The sequence below is a fragment of the Papilio machaon genome, chromosome 28 (genome assembly GCF_912999745.1).
Source record: "Papilio machaon chromosome 28, ilPapMach1.1, whole genome shotgun sequence".
NCBI lineage: Eukaryota > Metazoa > Arthropoda > Insecta > Lepidoptera > Papilionidae > Papilio > Papilio machaon.
In genome coordinates, this window is record NC_060013.1 from 1,035,431 (window position 1) to 1,054,882 (window position 19,452).

The 19,452-nt window shown below is 35.0% G+C and overlaps 1 protein-coding gene across 2 annotated transcripts in view; it reads right to left on the reverse strand.

Moving 5' to 3' along the window:
* Nucleotides 1-8,344: 8,344 nt before the first annotated feature.
* Nucleotides 8,345-19,452, reverse strand: part of LOC106709369 — a 34,231-nt gene continuing 23,123 nt past the window's right edge. For both annotated transcript variants that reach the window (XM_014501170.2, XM_045684973.1), the window contains 8 exons: nt 15,909-15,991; nt 13,618-13,746; nt 11,638-12,208; nt 11,032-11,159; nt 10,337-10,663; nt 9,537-9,686; nt 9,325-9,465; nt 8,345-8,568 (listed from right to left, as the gene is read on the reverse strand). In XM_014501170.2, coding sequence (XP_014356656.2) covers nt 8,435-8,568; nt 9,325-9,465; nt 9,537-9,686; nt 10,337-10,663; nt 11,032-11,159; nt 11,638-12,208; nt 13,618-13,746; nt 15,909-15,991 — 1,663 coding nt within the window. In that variant the 3' untranslated portion in view covers nt 8,345-8,434. The remainder of the gene's footprint in view (nt 8,569-9,324; nt 9,466-9,536; nt 9,687-10,336; nt 10,664-11,031; nt 11,160-11,637; nt 12,209-13,617; nt 13,747-15,908; nt 15,992-19,452) is intronic.

The following is a 19,452-nucleotide window of genomic DNA, read 5'->3' on the forward strand; positions in this document are numbered from 1 at the left end:
TAAAATTTGGAACATTAATTAAATGTAAATCAAAATATGGAACATTTATTAAATGTAAATTAAAATATGGAACATTTATTAAATGTAAATCAAAATATGGAACATTTATTAAATGTAAATCAAAATATGGATCAAAAATAAGCACTTTATTTTAATTTATAAATTTAAATTAAAACTTAGCACAATTAATAAAAGATCTCGTATTTAGCTTAAAAAATGTTTAACCAAAGATAAATATTAAATATATAGTAACAACGTACAAATTAAAATAATAATTAATAATTTTAATTGTAATCATAAGAAATTAGATTTTAAATTAAAAAAAGTATTACTAATAATAATACTATGATTATATAAGAAGATGAGAATAATATTTGATTTGAATTCTAGAAATATCTAATTATAATATCTATTTCGTAATAATTCTGATTTCAATGTATGAAAAATTAAGGTCTTTACCATTAAAAAAAACTTAGTGTTTCGAATACATTTTATCTTAAACATACGTCAATCATTTTATTTTTTTGCTTTGATATAAAATCGCGCAAATTTCATCCACTATAGATGTATTTATTCATTAATATAGGAATTTTTAAGTAAATTCTATAACGAAAATTCGTTTATACGTTTATTTTTTTATGTTTTTTTAAAGATGAGCATCTCAATTAAATTTAATTCATTAAAACTTGTTAACTTCTTAGTATTGGCACAGTTTGTATTCTTCCATACATCTCTATCAGCCATCAAATCTTAAACCACTTCCTTCTTACGCGTGTCCTTTTTCTAACAAAAATCATTTTCATATTCATTTTAGAGGTTCAAAATTTTTAGGTTCAAGACATAAGCCATAGATCGAAAAGGTTATGTCAACTGGTGGGCATAAGTCAAATTTAATTATGAGAGCTGACTAGCGACCCCCAGTCAAAGTCAAAATAGGTTTATATATTCTGACAGAACAAAACGCGATAGCAGCGCCTCACCAGTATTTTAATAGGTATTAAATTAGATTAGAATCTTTCTTTACTTATATATTCTTTGGACGTTTGTTGTCACTTTGACAGCTGTCATCCTGACAGCTGTTTTCGCGCAATTTCTCCAAATCCTTTCAATGGTATATGAAATAATAAATAAAATGTTTTTTTTTTACGCCTGCATTGTGTTATACGTGCTGGGTTGTGTCCTATTTAGGTGACAGATGAGTATTTAACATTCGAACCTGGATAAGCGAGAGTCCAAGGTACGATATTTGTCTCGCTTTAAGAGATTTCTCTCTAACCAGAGTTTCTCGCTTATGGAGATGTTCCGTTGTGACCGAACTCTCGCTTATAGAGATTCGAGTGTACATTAAAAACCGGTTACTACGACATAATTTGAAGAATCAATTTTGGCAAAATCTTAGAATTCGTCTGAATTACACATGCAATGTAAATAGTACAACGTAATCTGTTATTAAGACTAAATATTGCCTGTCTCTTCTTTGTAGTTGTAACCGGTTTTCGTTGTATTAAGCATTTAATTAAGTGATAATTTTTTTTAGATTTTTTTTATAATTTTTACTTTGTTAAAGTACAAATTAATTTAACCTTAATTTAAAAAAGCAGGAAAACCCGACTGACTGAGCCTGTAATGGATGAAATCGCGTCATCCTTTATTACCTTTTAAAAAGAGATTTCTAAATTTTATAATTTAACTTCCTACATGCAATATATGTGCATTATCACTATGTTACATATTGTATGACACTCGGTGGAAGAAGACGAAGGGAATGACACCAAAATTGTCAAAATCGGTCCAGTCGTTTATGTGTTAGGCAGTCACAAATAAATTAACAAATATATAAAACCCGTTATCCTCTTGTCATTCGGGTGTTTTTTGATTAGTTGAAATAAATATATCATTATTATTTCATTGTGCTTGTGATTGTCATTTAATTTTAAGATTAAATTTTCCAATAAAAAGATCTAATTTTTTGTTTTTTTTTTTATTTGGTTTTTTTTTATACTAGCTGTCGCCCGCGACTCCGTCCGCGCGCAGTTAATAATCTTATATGACACGTTGGTAGATTTACCATAGCAGCGCCATCTATTGATTACTTACTCAACCCAGTCGAAAGGTATCGACATCTGTTAGAATCATTTGGAGTTAACAGATAATTGTGACTGTAAAATAATAACAGACAAATAATTAGCAATAAATTAAAATTGCGACTATAATTTGAGATTTAAACTATCCTATCTCTCAAGTTGGATCGAACTGCACATGGTGTGCGAATTTTATTATAATCGGTTAAGTGGTTTAAGAGTCCATTGAGGACAAACATTGTGACACGAGATTTATATATATTAAGAATATATATATTGCTGTCACTTTGTCAAAGATGACAATATGTAGTACGAATACTACGGTTTTATAATCAACTAGCTTTTACCCGCGACACCGTCCGCGCGGAATAAAAAATAGAAAACGGGGTAAAAATTATCCTATGTCCGTTTCCTGGTTCTAAGCTACCTCCCCATCAATTTTCAGTCAAATCGATTCAGCCGTTCTTGAGTTATAAATAGTGTAACTAACACGACTTTCTTTTATATATAAAAGATATAGATAGGTTTTAAAAGAATATCGAAATCATATCTAACATGTCTGACAAGTATATTTGACATGGTGGCCATGACAAAGTATGACAGCTCACAAACTCCATTCTGTCAACGTCAAAAATGTCATCCTTTTCGTAAATTTGTACTGAAATTAGTTTCGATGACATATTTAAGGGTTAAAAAATACCACCACATTGACGTTTAAATCATAGATAATACACTATATATGGTTTAAATGGATATCGTTTAAATCACCAGCTGTCAAAGGGTTAAAATACGTGTTTAACTAAAGATTAACTGTATTTTTTGTCTCTTTTATACTTATAGGAAAAAGTGAAACATACTGTAATCAATAAATGATTAATTTATTTAACATATAACAAACAGCTAAATGCTAACTTTGCTAAAGTTTTCTTGAATGGAATTCATTAAATTGCCTATCCGTGCACAATAACATGATATGAGATGACGTCACAGTAACGTCATGTCAATGAGTAATTCACAGTCACAAAATATACATCATGAAATAATCTAAACCACTTGCTAAAGTATAGCGTAGGTATCGTGAAGAAGCGATTATTTTTACTGTTCGTAAGAAACGGGATTCTTACCACAATTAGGCTGTTTGAGTTCCCGATATTTCGGCACAATTGCATGCGCCATGTTCACGGGTTGGCTGACTGACGGATATCGGGAGCTCAAATAGCCTAATTGTTTTTTTTTTTTTTTATAAGAGAAGGGGGTAAGAATCCCGTTTCTTATGAACAGTATATTAGTAAAAACCACGAAAGTTTGAAGTTATAGCAATTATCATGTTATAGTGCCCGCGTAGTAACATTATTCTATATAAATTCAGTTATTTCTTAATAATAATTACGATTAACAAACATCTTAAAGAGATCGGATTACAATTGTGAAAATACTTGATTAAAATGTACAATAGGTATAACTCTTTTCAAATATCTTGACAAGCCAATGTCATGTGCGCGCGAATTGTCCTCCTCTGAAGTCCCAACATATCTAACATTGTAATAGCGACAAGCGCGAAGTTTAGAGCTTTCAAGATATCTGAAAACATTATATACTGATCTGTATAGCATAGTTCATTTACTTGGATTTTACAGCAGAACTACCTTAAAATGGCGTAAATCAAATAGGCACAAAATACTATAGTTTATAGCCTCTCCATATATAGAGGTCAGCTTACAAATATTGTATTGTTTATTTAATTTTTTCTTAATCATTTAATTAATAGTCAATGGAAGAATTAAAAAACGGTACATGAATTTTATAGATTTTTTGTTGTGTATGCGCTTGCCCTGCGTGTGTTTCCGAACGGGCGGCTGCGCCCGCCGCTAATGTGACAGCGACTTGAATAAACAGTCTGCGCTAAGCAAGCAATCGTTTCATTACTCCCAATACGTAACAGTGGCGACGAGGAGGCGATTTTGTCACAAGTGGGGAAAGACGGCACGGAGCGGCCGGTTGCGTACGCGTCGCGCACACTCACGCCCGCCGAGCATAGATACTCGCAAATACAAAAAGAAGCGACTGCGATTATATTCGGGGTGCGTCGGTTTCACCAGTACTTATACGGTCGATCGGACCCTTTCGTCTTACGAACCGATCACAAGCCTTTGATCTCCATCTTCGGTCCACATAAGGGTATTCCAGAAGTGTCAGCAAATAGGCTGCAACGTTACGCGATGTTTTTAAGCGCGTATAATTACGTTATAGAATATGTTCGCAGCTCCGATAACAGCGCGGACTATCTTTCCCGCGCGAGCTTGGCGGGTGCGGGGGAGCGCGGCGCGGTGACCACGAAGGCGGGGCGCGCGTCGTGCGCAGACGCCGCCGCGGCGCTGTGCGATAGGGCCGCATATGTTTGCTTCGTGGTGGACGGATCGTTGCCTATTACCGTAAGCGAATTACGTCATGAAACATCCAAAGACGTAATATTATCCCGCGTTGTGAATTATGTTCTAAACGGCTGGCCACATAAAGTAGCAGATTTAAAGTTGAAGCCGTACTTTTTATGTCGAAATCAGCTATCGGTAGAAAATGGATGCTTAATGAGGGGCCATAAAGTAATAATTCCAAGTTCATTACGTAAAAAGGTAATGAACGAATTGCATACGTCCCATTTAGGAATAGTTAAAACCAAGGCTGAAGCGAGGTCCAGATTTTGGTTTCCGGGCGTGGACGACGCTATTGAAAATTTAATCGGGTCCTGTGAGGTGTGCACCCGGCTGAGGCCGTCACCGCCGCGTGCTAAGCTGGCGCCGTGGAAGTTTCCTCCTCAGCCGTTTCACAGGGTGCACATCGACTTCTTAGGGCCGTTAAACGGTCGGTCGTATTTGGTCGTCGTAGACTCGTATACAAAATGGGTTGAGGTATACGACATGAACGCAAACACAACGTCGAATGCAGTAATCGAACGGTTTTACGAATACATTGCGCGTTATGGGATACCGAACACGATTGTGAGCGACAACGGACCCTCCTTTGCTTCGCAAGAGTTCTCAAAGTTCTGCTTAGGAAATGGAATCAAGCACTTAACTACACCGGCATACCATCCAGCCAGCAATGGTCAAGCGGAAAGTATGGTAAAAGTTGTGAAAAAAGGCATCAAAAGTAGCGTTATGTCTAGTCGTACAGTGAAGGAATGTAAGTTACGTCTCCTCAAGTTTCTGTTTGACTATCGAAATTCAATTCACTCCACCACAGGTCTATCCCCAGCAGAACTGGTGTACGGGCGTAAACTTAAATCGCGGTTGGATTTAATTAATCCCAGAGAGCCGTCGCCCTCGTTCGGCGCCCTTGCCGATGTTGTTGAGGTTAGGCAGCAGTCGCAAATCACAGCCCATGGTGGGAAAAATAAATCTTCCTTTTCCCCTGGTGAACATGTGCTATACAAAAAATTTAGTGGTAAAAATAAGTTCACCTGGCATAAGCAGAGCTGGGCATTAACTCGTTAATCCGTTAATCGTTAATTAACGAAGTTAACATTTTGCTTAACGGATTAACTTTTAAGTTAACTTCAAAAAGTGTTAACGCTTTTGTTAACTTCCGTTAAACTCAACTTCCGTTAATAAAAGTCCGTTAATCGTTAAAATAGAAACTTTGAGACGTGCTGTCATTTTGTTTAAATTACGCGCCACGCCACGCTCGTAAGTTCAGCTATGTAGGGCGACTGTCGGCGACTCGAATGGTGAACGAACGAGTTGATAATTGATATAATATGTGAAGTTCGCGTGCAAGTGTATGCATCAGAGCGTCCGGGAAAGACGTGACCAACAGGACAAAATCAAAAGAAGGTTCGAAGTAGTATATTTCATTAGGAGTATATAAAAGCAAGAGTATGTAATAGCCACCATTCCGAACGCTCTTCGTCCCTGCAATACGAAACTTTTTGAGCAACTGTATTAAAACACTTTTTTACTCGTGCTTTTTCTTTAGCTTTTCTGAACTTGTCTTTCCCAACTGTCAAAATAATGTCTGTTAAAAAGAATAACCAACCACGAAGTTTTTACAAAAAAAAAAATCATTGAAGTTTTTATGATTCATGCAAATATTTCTAAAAAGAAGCTTCTAATTTGTTACAATATCAGATTTAATGATTTGATTCAATTAATTAGGTTAGGTTTCATTTTATTTCATCTCATTAAATTTCATTTTCATTTCATATCAATAAAAATAATCTACTGAAGACTTGGTTGTTTGGGCATAGTTCCCTTTGCCTACCTAGAATGGGTGAAGAAAACAAAAAATCTCTGTTTGTATTCTTTTACGGTTGGCGCCTTTTTCCAAACATTTTGGTTAGTTGAGTTTATTGTGTTTTATTATTCTATTAAATTGCTTCATTTTTTCGCAACTGCATCAAAAATAGTTGTTTAGTACACGTGCGAAACTGTCATTACAACTTGTTCCCACTGTCAACCCTCACCTTCGGCTGCGCCTCGGCTCGGTTAGACATTTGTTGGAACTCTTTGCAATGTAAGGCTTTCCGCACTCGTAATGAAATAAACTATAATGCATTCATATTTGTCTCTAATACTATTGTATACATTCTATAAATGTATAGTCAAATTACTATTTTAAACAAGTATCGCCACATAAGTGTGAAATTAGTATGTATAATTTTGGTATGGTTAACTGTTAACGATTAACTTTAACTTGCGTTAAATTTTCGAGAATTTAACGCTTTAACGATTAACGAAGTTAATTTTTTAATTAACGAATTAACGATTAACGAAGTTAACTTTTCGATTAACTGTGCCCACCTGTGGGCATAAGGGTATTGTGTTACGGCGACTGGGCAAAGTATTGTACGTAATACAAGATAATGAAACTTTAGCTACAGTAAAAAAACACAAAAATCAATTATGGTTATATAAAGGTCATACTAATAAGAACTTAAACACGTGGGATGTTGATGATTTTGATGAGGTTGTTGATAGTATGCCAATATCGTTAACATCCTCAGGAATGCCAGGAGTCGCACAGGATAGTGATAGGGGCCTATCTGAGGGGGAAGGTGAGGAAGCATGCTCGCTTCCGGTCACACCTCCTATCAACCATCCCAATGTGACTGTAACTCGAGGGGTAAGGCGCCCTGCGCCGTCCGATTGTTTAGAGTTGGATAGTCAATGAATATAATTGTGTTAGTAATAAGCTACTGTATATAAAAGTTGTATAATTGTATTGTCTTTCTCAGAGTTTAGGGTTAAATGTTATGTCACATCTAAAGGGGGAGGGATGTTGTGTATGCGCTTGCCCTGCGTGTGTTTCCGAACGGGCGGCTGCGCCCGCCGCTAATGTGACAGCGACTTGAATAAACAGTCTGCGCTAAGCAAGCAATCGTTTCATTACTCCCAATACGTAACATTTTTATTATAATTTTTTAATTTATAGCACTTAGAAATGCATTCGACATCATAATACATGTAAAGACCAGTGCCGTCTTTAAGGCAGGGCCCGCAGGGCCCTGGCCCGAGGCCCCGAGGTAGGCAGGGGCCCCACAATTCTGAAAATTTTCGATATACAACAACAAATTTTATAACATAATAAGAAAAATATCAAATCACACACTTGGTAAAATAAATGGTTGCTTGGTGAATAAATATAAGTATTGTTCTTTGTATAGATTATAATATATGGTTTTCATTCAATTTTATTTAAATTAGAATTGGTGGGGTATTAGTTTTTTAGATTCAAAAAATTTATTTATTGAACTCTCATATGTGGGGTGTTAAGAGACGGGGTTACGATTTAGCCTATTGCGTTATTGTAAACAGAAAAATGATAAAGTAAAAATTTAAGGATTTTCCATCCCTTACATAGGCCCCAGCCAGTACCTTGGCCCATAGCCTCGTTGATCCTAAAGACGGCACTGGTAAAGACCTTAAAAATACACCTAAATTTTTAAAATATATATCTCAAAAGTAAATAATATACAAATATATTATATATTAATACATATTTATTGCACTAAAATGAAGAAATACAATCACAGTTTGATTTTTAATGAGGACTACCACAAGGTAGCATTCTAGGTCCCTTTGATTTTATAGGAAAAGATGACAATCACACATTTGCTCGAATTCAATAAAAAATTAGAAATTATATATACATTTATTGTCTATTGATTTATATTGGATAATAAATAGTAATAAGTCTGTGACTACAACCTTATAAAAGTAAATTTTTTAGACAAGTTTGTTATAATTTCTCATTTCCATTGAACTGTATGTAAAATTTAATTTTTACGAACGCATACAGACTCAAAAAAAACGAGCAAACAAGTTTAGGTCTTTTTTTTCGCTTGACAGATCTTGTCACTAACGTTGTTGTTTGTTAAGAGCGTTTTGTATGAGAATCTTTAATTCACGATACAAAAGACACTTCCTACTGGAAGGTTTGCAGATCTCTCTGTGGTCCACTGAGACACCGGATAGAGCGCCGATGCCTGGGTCTGAGAGAAATTTGTTGAAAATTAATATTATAAATGAAAATGTATATATCGACGCTGGAAAGCATAAACGCTGTAACTTTTGAAATCGCGAATATGTTTTTCACACGTTAATAATTTCAACCATTATCAAAGGATAATGATTTTATTATAGGTTATCACAAACTACACAACATTGCTAAATACCGCATGCTTGTAGGCGTATCAGCTCACGAGTTATCATTTTTTGGCTCTCCTGTAAAGTTCATACTTTCGGGGTTACAGCGTTTACGCTTTCCAGCGTCGATATGGATAGATATTTGTTTGAAATTATCTCCAGAATGGTTAAGATCTGGATGAAATTTGGTATAGATATAGCAAAATGTTTGGAATAACACATTTGAAACGAAAGAAGTCGGATCTATTTAAAACTTGTTGCCACAATATTAGTTGGTCACAACACAAAGGTCCTTCGTAAACAAGACAACTTAAATCGTCGAAACTAATATCGATTGTGCACGCTTCCGTACACATAACGTTGTAGGTATCGTCGACGCAAGGTTTCTCCGCCATTTTTAAAATTGTATCGACTTTTCTCACGACGATCTTGACATTCAGGTTGCGAACGACTAATGTCGGCGACGCGAACTGTTTACGAACCATGAAATTGTATTGCGTAAGTCGCTTAGCGACTAAAATCGCATGATTTCGAAAATTAACATTACCCTGTGTACGAAGGGCCCTAGTGCCTCCCTTAGCGACAACTTTGAGTACACTTACCAGCAGAATCAACACTGACGATCCTAAGCCAGAGTAAAGACATAAGAGTCTTGCAAGTCTCCACTAGACTGTTGACGGCAGGCTGAGATTGTTCTGTTGCTTGTAACCATCGAGATTGCAGATCCATTAATAAAGAACAATCTGGAAATTAAATAAGAAATAAGATAAAATCATTTTATTATGTTTAAATACAAATAAAAAAAATATACAACCTTTACATATTTCCAGTAATTCTATACTTCTAGCAGTAATCGGCGTCTTTATATCAGCTAATGGAGAGCCACGATGTGGTACAGAATAGAACATAAACCCCACACTGTTACGCCACAGGTTGGCTCTCTTTAATACTTCTAGAGAATCTTCTAGAAGAAAGCGAATTAACACATTAACAACCATCGAGTCTTCAATTCACATAAAGAAAAAAAGCTTAACAGCATTCAATATATTAATATCAGCTGATAAAAAAGAGAAATGTAGAAAAACTACTGGTTACTTCTTAATTTTTCCAAAAATGGGACTAAAAAACACGCTCTACTTTTGGAAAAAAAAATTTTTTATATTACAAGATGGCAAACGAGCAAGCGGCCACATGAATTCACCGAAATGGCGAAGCGACCGCTGCTCAGACATTCGCAATTGCAGATGCGTTGCCTACCCTCAATCGATGAAGGAGAACACACAAAGAGAGAATATTTAACCTTCCTATGCATCTCCTTCTCCATCAAATCCACATCCCCTTCCCATCCTTTCCTATAAGAAAAGGGTGGGAAAGAAAAGAGAACTAAAATGAGTCCTCCATCACCACACTCATCAGACTGTACTTGGAATTACTTCAACTTGACGTCTGTCTTCTGTATGGTCGTGGTATTTCACTGAGTGAGGTCAATTCTTGCAACTGATGTTGTTGCTCACGTCTACCACTGTTAAACTGTTCTACACTGTTGCCTTGGACTCTCGATTATTCAGGTTTGACTGTATTAAAAGATAAGTTTATTATAAGTTAATGCGATACCTTTATCATCAGAAAACATAACTTTATCTTTGGCATTGTTACTTTCAACATTTTCGTCTAAATTAGTTCTATTATTTTCCAATTGTTCTTCAATTCTTATATCTTGTAGTTTATTATCTAAGTCTTTATTATTTTGAAATCTAAATACATAATTGATTAAATTGCTCAATTTAGCTTCGTTCGCGATATTTTCTTTTATAATATTATTATTTTCTATTACTTTATCAATATTCCCATTTAGAACATCCTCTATGTTATTTTCAGTTGAATGTTTATTTTCCTCGTTATTTGCTTTAGTATTATTTATTTTTAAATAAGCTTCATACGCTGTAATAAGAAGTACTTTATTAATTTTATGAATATTTTTCCTTTCTTTTGATAATATGAAAGAAAAGTTAGTCCCTTCGTACATAAAGCAACGTGAATCTTCAATACACGACGTTGAGTCGTCGACGCGAGTCTTTTATTCAGCCAGTACTGATATAGCGACTTGTGTCAACTGCATAGATGTGCTACACCATCTTGAAAATCGCAGCGACTTCACAAACAGGTTACGAGCGACTAAACTATATCGACGCATGTCTGTACGAACCAATAAGATTGTATCGCGTAAATCGCTAAACGATTAAAATCTGTTTAGAAGATTGACATTGCCTTCTGTAAAACGAATTTTACTGTTTTAATATTGAATGTACCTTCACAATAAATCTGTTTAATAAACAACCCTCCTTTTGAATGTCCCACCCATACGATAGGTTTGTCTCCAACGCCTAGAGATAATAGTTGTTCCATCATTTGATCTGCACGTTCATGTAACCTTTGCCTAATGGAAAGATATTTTATTGAATATTTTGCTAAGAAATAACACAAAAGTATGTATAAAAGTAAGTATAGACCGACACGGTGGACATAAGGCAAACTAAATTACGATAGCCCACTAGCGCCCCTCAATCAACAATGTAACACAAGGTCCAAGATTCATTTTTTTACTCATATAGGTTTAAAAAAAAATCTGACAGATCTAAAAGCGATAGCAGCGCCTCTCATCGAGACATTGTTTTGACTATATTTTTCTACAAACTATATTATTTCAATTCAAACTAGGAATAGTTTCACCATAGAGAAATTGCATTTTTTTCATAAATAATTGTGAATTCTCTAATGTTATCACATAATTACTACCTTTTTTTTAAAAAAAAAAGAATATAGAAAAAACGTAATGGCCGCCATAAAGATTGTGAATTTGAAATAAAACATGGCCACTAAGAAAATAATAGACTTGCTAAAAAAATATGAATTACCGCTTGCTTTCTTTTTTCCACAATGGTCGCCATAAATATGGATCACTAGTATAATTAACAGATAAAACTCTAGCTCCTGGAAAATCAATTTTAATCCAATCTCTCGGCCAACAAGGAGAATAACAATCATCACATGTACAACCACAACCAAGACATCTGTCACTTTGACATTGACAGTTCACTTTTGTTACATCGTCTTCGCAATTCTTCTCGAATAGATCTCGAACGAAATTCGCTTGCGTTTCAAAATTACCAACAATCTCAACTTGATCTAGTAAAGTGTTGTTATAAAACTTCTCTGTTATGAACAAATCATCATCTGGCAACACTTTACGATACTTCTCATAAATTTCATCATCTTCAATCCCTTTATCGTTATAATCGATTTTATTTGTTACTTTTGAATCGTTTAAGAAATCGCACTGACATTTATTTGTAGTTTTTTCATCTCTGTCCCACTTACAAGCGCATGCAGTCGGTATTGAATGAGGTCGACGTAGAGGTACTTTTATTGGATCAGTTTTATAATTAATTCTCCATTCACCTTGACGCCATGTATTACCTAATGAACCTGAAAAATATAGAAAATAATATATGTTAATTTATAGTAAATCTGTAACTAGCTGTAGCCCGCGACTCCGTATGCGCGGAATTAAAATAAAACTTAATTAGTAGACTATGTGTTCTTCCAGATTATGTTCTACATCTGTGCCAAGTTTCATCAAGATCCGTTGAGCTGTTTTCGAGATACCTTCAAACATCCATCCATCCATCCATCTAAACATTCCCATTTATAACACTACTTGGCATTAAATATTTAATTGAAACTGGTACAAAATAATGAGTAATTTAAAAACTACAGGATGTAGTTTATTAGTACTAGCACTATATTATTAAAAACCACGATAGTTTGAAGTTATATATACAGGGTGTTTCATTCTCGGTATGACGTCACAATGTTATGTACTAACTTTCTCAGATATGTTTACAAAATTACGTACCTTTCTTATCATACTGTATTGTGGAAGTATACCTTAAATGTTTTCATAACATTACCAACATTACGTTCTTGTAATTGACTGACTTAAGGTTGATTTCTGAGACCAAAGCTTCCGTTTAAAACATATTGGTATCTTTGTTTTTTCAAAGATAACGACAGAGACAGACAAATCATGATGATATGTTTTATATAGAGATTTAGATCTCAGAAACCAACTCATCATCAACCTGCCCTATGTAGGGTCGGCACAGTATGTACTACTCCTCCATACATCTCTATCAGCCGTCATATCTGAATTTACCCCCTTCTTACGCATATCCTTTTTCACACAATCCATACATACTTTCTTTGGTCTTCCTCTACCTTTATAGCCATCCACATTCAATCTCATTACTTTTTTGTTTATATGATTATCATCTCTCCGCATAACATGTCCAAACCAAGCTAACCTTCTGCTCTTCAATTTCTCGAAAACTCAATCTTTCTCAACTTAAACAAAATCAATCAAAACTCTCTCAATATCAGAAACCAACTGTTAACTATTCTTTTATTAATACTATAAATGCATGGATGGATGGACGTTTGTTTGAAAGTATCTCCGGAACAACTCAACAGTTCTTGATGAAATTTAGCATAGATGTAGAGCATAGTCTACTAGAACAAATAGGCTACTAATAAAGTCATGCCGCTTCTGTCGTAAAATAATTATATCCAAGTGTGATTGTACCAAACGATATGAACTTAATTAAATAGATTTTGGATCAAGGATGTTCACATATATAGAAAAATATGGGAAGGGGAAGTGGATTACACGGAGAAGGGGGCACTGAGAGGGATGCTAAGCATCAAACGCTTCGCCGAAATCAGGTGTTCACTTTTTGCCACATAATGATACGATACGAAAAATAAATAAATAATTAAAATCCCGTTAAAATATTCTACTCTATATAGTTATACAACGACTTAAATCTAATTCATACCATAAAGTCCGTGAACGAAGATGACGTCTAGTGTGTGTGTCGGCGGCTGGTGCAGCACAACACACTCTACCAGAGGCTCCGGATGCAGATGCTCTGAACTAGCAGGACGTGGCTTCGGGAGCTTCGGTCCTGGAATACATCATACATTGTAAAAATTCTATGACTTTTGCACTCAAACACAAACAGCCAGCATGATTGTGAACCTGTCAAAAGGTCCTTAAGCGTAGGTAGAATTCAAACCGAGATAAAGGATACGATAAAACAACTACGTTTTACTCCCAATGTCCTTGGCATACACACGCCAGGGGGAGAACGAAAGGGCGGCATAGTGCCGCCCAAAAAAAAAAAAACAACGTTTTACTATTAGACATATTTAAAACAAAAAACTTGAGAGGTGTCAAGGGACACCCGGATGGAACGAAGTTCCTTTTAATTAATTAGTGAAGGAACCAATGTTTATTCTATGAATAAAAAACTTAAGTCTTCACAAGAAGTACATTTTATTTCTATGAATTTTCGTTATATATTGTCACGTCGTTGCCATGGTGAAGTAGCGCTCATTCGTCGTTAACATACTTACTATAGCAAAAAGTGTCGTGACAACTTTTCGTAAGAATTTTTTCCGTCTAGCCCCCTTTCACAACGCGCGATAAGGAACTTCGTTCCAAAATTGATTTCAGGATAGATTGTAGGATAAACCCAGAGTATTTTTTCTTGCTCTCTGTTCCTTTATATCGTTCTTTTTATCACGTTATAGTCAGAAAGTCAGCGGAGCAGAAATAAACATTGCAACTGCATCAAGGTTAGATAATTGCAGTGTCCAAACGACTCACGTGTTATCTAATGCTTGTAAACGTGAGCTTGGACTACGACTTAACTTAAGGTCATTTTAGTCAGTACGCAAGACAATGATAGAGGTTTATATACAGCGCCGACATTTCTTTGTCATCACCAAAGACAATCGCTTACAACCTGTTTGTCAATCGTCACACAAGTCGCTGTAATTTTCAAGATGGCGGACAAATCTATACAGTAGATATGTCGCTATGTCTGTATAGAATAGTCGACTCAACGTTGTGTGTACGGAGCGCGTAACGTGATTCTCGAGACGCAACCATATAATATTAGTTTCGTAGCTTTACTTTGTCTTGTATACATTGTATGGAGGGTCTAATGGTCTATTAAATAACAAGCTCGTTTGTTTACTAGTAAGGCAATATTGTTGTAAGAAGTGGAATCCCATTATAATTTTATTGATATAAATCTAGTTATTAAATACAATATGTACTCCGGCTACAATATCTTCTATCTATATATATCTATCTATTTATATAAAAGAATGTCGTGTTAGTTACACTATTTATAACTCAAGAACGGCTGAATCGATTTGACTGAAAATTGATGGGGAGGTAGCTTAGAACCAGGAAACGGACATAGGATAATTTTTACCCCGTTTTCTATTTTTTTATTTTCCGCGCGGACGGAGTCGAGGGTAAAAGCTAGTATATATATAAAAGAAAGTCGTGTTAGTTACACTATTTATAACTCAAGAACGGCTGAATCGATTTGACTGAAAATTGGTGGGTAAGTAGCTTAGAACCAGGAAACGGACATAGGATAATTTTTACCACGTTTTATATTTTTTATTCCACGCGGACGGAGTCGCGGGTAAAAGCTAGTATAATATAAATTGTAAATGTTACATTGTAAGTACATAATACATTATGTAAGGAACACGTGTATATAATATATAATCTACATAATTATATTTTATTGTGCAATTAGCTTTGAGCGTTGGTGGCTCAGATGTTAAGCACTTGACTTGCAATCTGCAGGACCTGGGTTCGAATCCCACCATGTACTAATATATTTTGCGATTTACATATCGAGGGGTGAAAGGCTATTTGTTTTAAGCGACATTTTTTGCGATATTGACTTATATATTCAGAATCAGGGAATTTTTCTGAATCTGAATATAAAAATACAGATATTACAGAAGACATCCAGCATGTTGTTTTGGAGTGAGAACGAACTGTTAGACTTAATTCTTTTAAGGTATTCGGGTATAATGTCAGATAAACACTATCCTGGCTTACCCGTCTTCTGACGAGGCCAGGATGATGTTTAAGTTGACCGACATATGTTTAAGAAATAATTTAGATGATTAAATGTATTATTAACTGGTAGGTTTATGGGGCGTTATGGTCGCATTGCGACAAAGCCTCTTAATGACTAAATAAAAAAAAAATCTTGTAGGCAACTTGATGGTACAAGAGCTAGTAGGTATTTACCTGTAATCGGTTGCACTGGAGCTGTCATCAATCTGTGCAGGAGTAGAGTTGCCGTCGTCCATATTGATGAAATACACCAACGTCTGAAAGTAACAGCACAAAAAATTCTTAACCAAATCTTTTACCAGCGTTTCTTCAAATTAAAATCTGGATTATACAGTTTTTATTGTTAAAGAATGGAAAATGAATAAAAGATTTTATCTTATTGAAAATCTTACTAATATTATAAACTAGCTTTTACCCACGACTTCGTCCGCACGGAATAAAAAAACGCACACAAGATAAAAAAAAGTTCTTATGTCCATCTCCTAGTTCTAAGCTACCTCCCCATCAATTTTCAGCTAAATCAGTTCGACCGATCTTGAGTTATAAATAGTGTAACTAACAAGACTTTCTTTTATATATATAGATGCAATGTATGTATGGATGTTTGTTTGAATGTATCTCCGGAACAGCTCAACGTATCTTGATGAAATTTGGCACAGATGTAGCACATAGTCCGGAAGAACACATACACTACTTATTAAGTTTTTTTTTTAATTCCGCGCGGACGGTTTCACAGGCGATAGCTAGTTTTCTAATAACAGCAATGATTAACCTTCTCTAAGTTAAAAAGGTAAGAACAAAACCCTTGTCTTCCTCTAAGATTTCACTAAATCGTTCCCTAATTCCCTAATTCCCAAATTGGTTCTGATGAAATCTGGTTTTTTACAGAAGACCTTGTGAAAGTTGAAGAATAAATGTAGAATTCAGTGTTCTTAGCAGAGGCGATTGGCGATTGTATTCGAAATAATAACTATGGTACTTTTTGTACAATATCTATATATATAAAAGAAAGTCGTGTTAGTTACACTATTTATAACTCAAGAACGACTGAATCGATTTGACTGAAAATTGATGGGCAGGTAGCTTAGAACCAGGAAACGGACATAGGATAATTTTTACCCCGTTTTCTATTTTTTTTTTTTATTCCGCGCGGACGGAGTTACCGGTAAAAACTAGTCTAATATATAAAATTCTCGTGTCACAGTTTTCGTTCCCGTACTCCTCCGAAACGTCTTGACCGATTCTCATGAAATTTTGTGAGCATATTCAGTAGGTCTGAGAATCGGCCAACATCTATTTTTCATTTTTTTTTAAATGCGCGCGGACGGAGTCGCGGGCGACAGCTAGTATGTTATATAAATAATATAAAATGTCAATTGTAGTTATCCTACGAGTGGTACCCAATAACCCTTGTTCCCCCTTGTTGCCAATTTATAACATACCACGTGCAAACGAGACATTAACATCGAGTTCTCGGTAACGCGTTATCTGCACGCAAATAGACCTCAATTGTTACTGACGAACTGACGCCTGACGACTACATTTCTAGTGCGGGCCGATGTGTCGATATTTATCGATAAAAGTTATCGATAAAAGTAGTTTGTTTTAAAGGTCATGATGTTTCATTTAAAATTAAATAATAAAAAGATGTTTTGTAAAAGAGGATATTAAGTAAAGCAGACAGATTAGAAATAAATAAATTTTTTTGTATACTAGCAGTCGCCCGCGACTATGTCCGCGCGGGATTAAAAAAAACTAATTAGTTATCTATATGTTTTTCCAGGCTATATTGGAAGCAAACGCGAATGATTACTACGCTACGGTTTATCTTACTAATGTTATAAATGCCAATGTTTAGATGGATGGATGGATGGATGTTTGTTTGAAGGTATCTCCGGAACGGCTCAACAGATCTTGATGAAATTTGGCACAGATGTAGAACATAGTCTGTAAGAACACATAGGCTACTACGTTTTTTTAACTCCGCGCGGACGGATTCGCCGGCGACAACTAGTTGTAAATAATCACAAATTTAAAATTATATGATTGGAAGTCATTGACCTAATTAAACATTTAAAAAGGTGGCTATACTAGAATAATATTAAATTCAATTAAAAGTTATTGGTTTGTTGTAAACGCCAAAATATGTTTAATTAGACAATGTAACGTAACCTACATTTTTTACAATTGTTGTATTAAAAGGAAGTGCGTCGTACGATAACTTTTTATCGTATATCGTACATCACTAACCGCGTGACAGCAGTAAAATTGATAGAGCGGTCTCTAACCTACTGACAACGGACGCTCTTTGTGAAGTGTTTAGTTTCTCTACACATCTTAATGTTAAAGGAACTTATATAATTCATAAAACCCGTAGCGTTAAATCCTTACTAATATTATAAATGCTAAAGTAACTCTATCTGTCTCGCTTTCACGCCAAAACTACTGAACCGATTTAAATGAAATTTGGTACGCAGATAGTCTATACCAGGAATTCCCAAAGTGGTCGATATCGAACTTAAAGCATTTCTAATTCTCACTCTGTCTTCTTTTATTGACCTAAAACAGAATGAAAAATAATAATAATAACAATAATTGATCTTAAAAGTAGATAATTTGACCATGGAGGTCTATGGAAACGGTTCAATTTGGAAAAGGGGGTCACTTGTCCAAAACAGTTTGGGGATCCCTGGTCTAGAGGTTGAGAAAGGACATAGGCTTTTGGACGCGAAAAAAGGATTGTTATGGGTTGAAGTTGGGGTTGGAAATTTGTATGGAAACTTATTTTTTACGCTGTTAATTTGATATAAATAAATATGACATTAAAAGTACGTAAAAATAGACTACCCTCAAGGAAGTAAATTGAAAATAGGGATTTTGATGAAAGTTCATATGTAAGATTTGTGTCAATATTTTGTAAGTTTAATATATATATATATATATATATATATATATATATATATATATATATATATATATATATATATATATATATATTTTTATAAGATAAAGGGCAAACGAGCAGCGGGAACATCAATGTGTTCATCGACGGCCATGGACATCTGCAATACCAGAGGAATCGCAGATGCGTTGCCGGCCTTTGAGATGGTGATACGCTCATATGTTTAATATGTTTAATATGTTTTGTTGTAACAGTATTTTACGCGGACAAAGTCGCGGACACAGCTAGTATAACATATATTTCACGCATCTCTTATGTGTGGTCATTTATAACTTAGCTTTTTAAAAGGCAATGGCAACATAAATCTTTATATTTAATTTTATCATGAAGTTTAATGTAAAAACTACATTTTCATGGAAACCATTTGATATCTTTGGCTTCGTGACCATGAAGTACTTGATTCTATTACAAACAAACGCACAACATAACCAGTTATATAAGTCCGACAAGATCCGATCAATTACATAAACAAGATAAGCTTAGGTATATATATCTATTTATGTATAACCTCGACCTTAGTTTATGTGCGTTACTTTCAAATTATATAATGGAATACATTGCATTGTTACCTTATTTAAGTCCTCTTTCCCTTCCCACCCTTTTGTTATGGAAGGATGGAAATAGGATGTGGATTTGATGAAGGTTGGGTCGCATAAGAAGGGGAGATATTATCTTTCAGTGCGTCCCCTCCTCCGTCGATTAAAGGTAGGGAACGCGTTTGCAAATGTAGATGTCTACGGGCAGCGGTCGTTACGT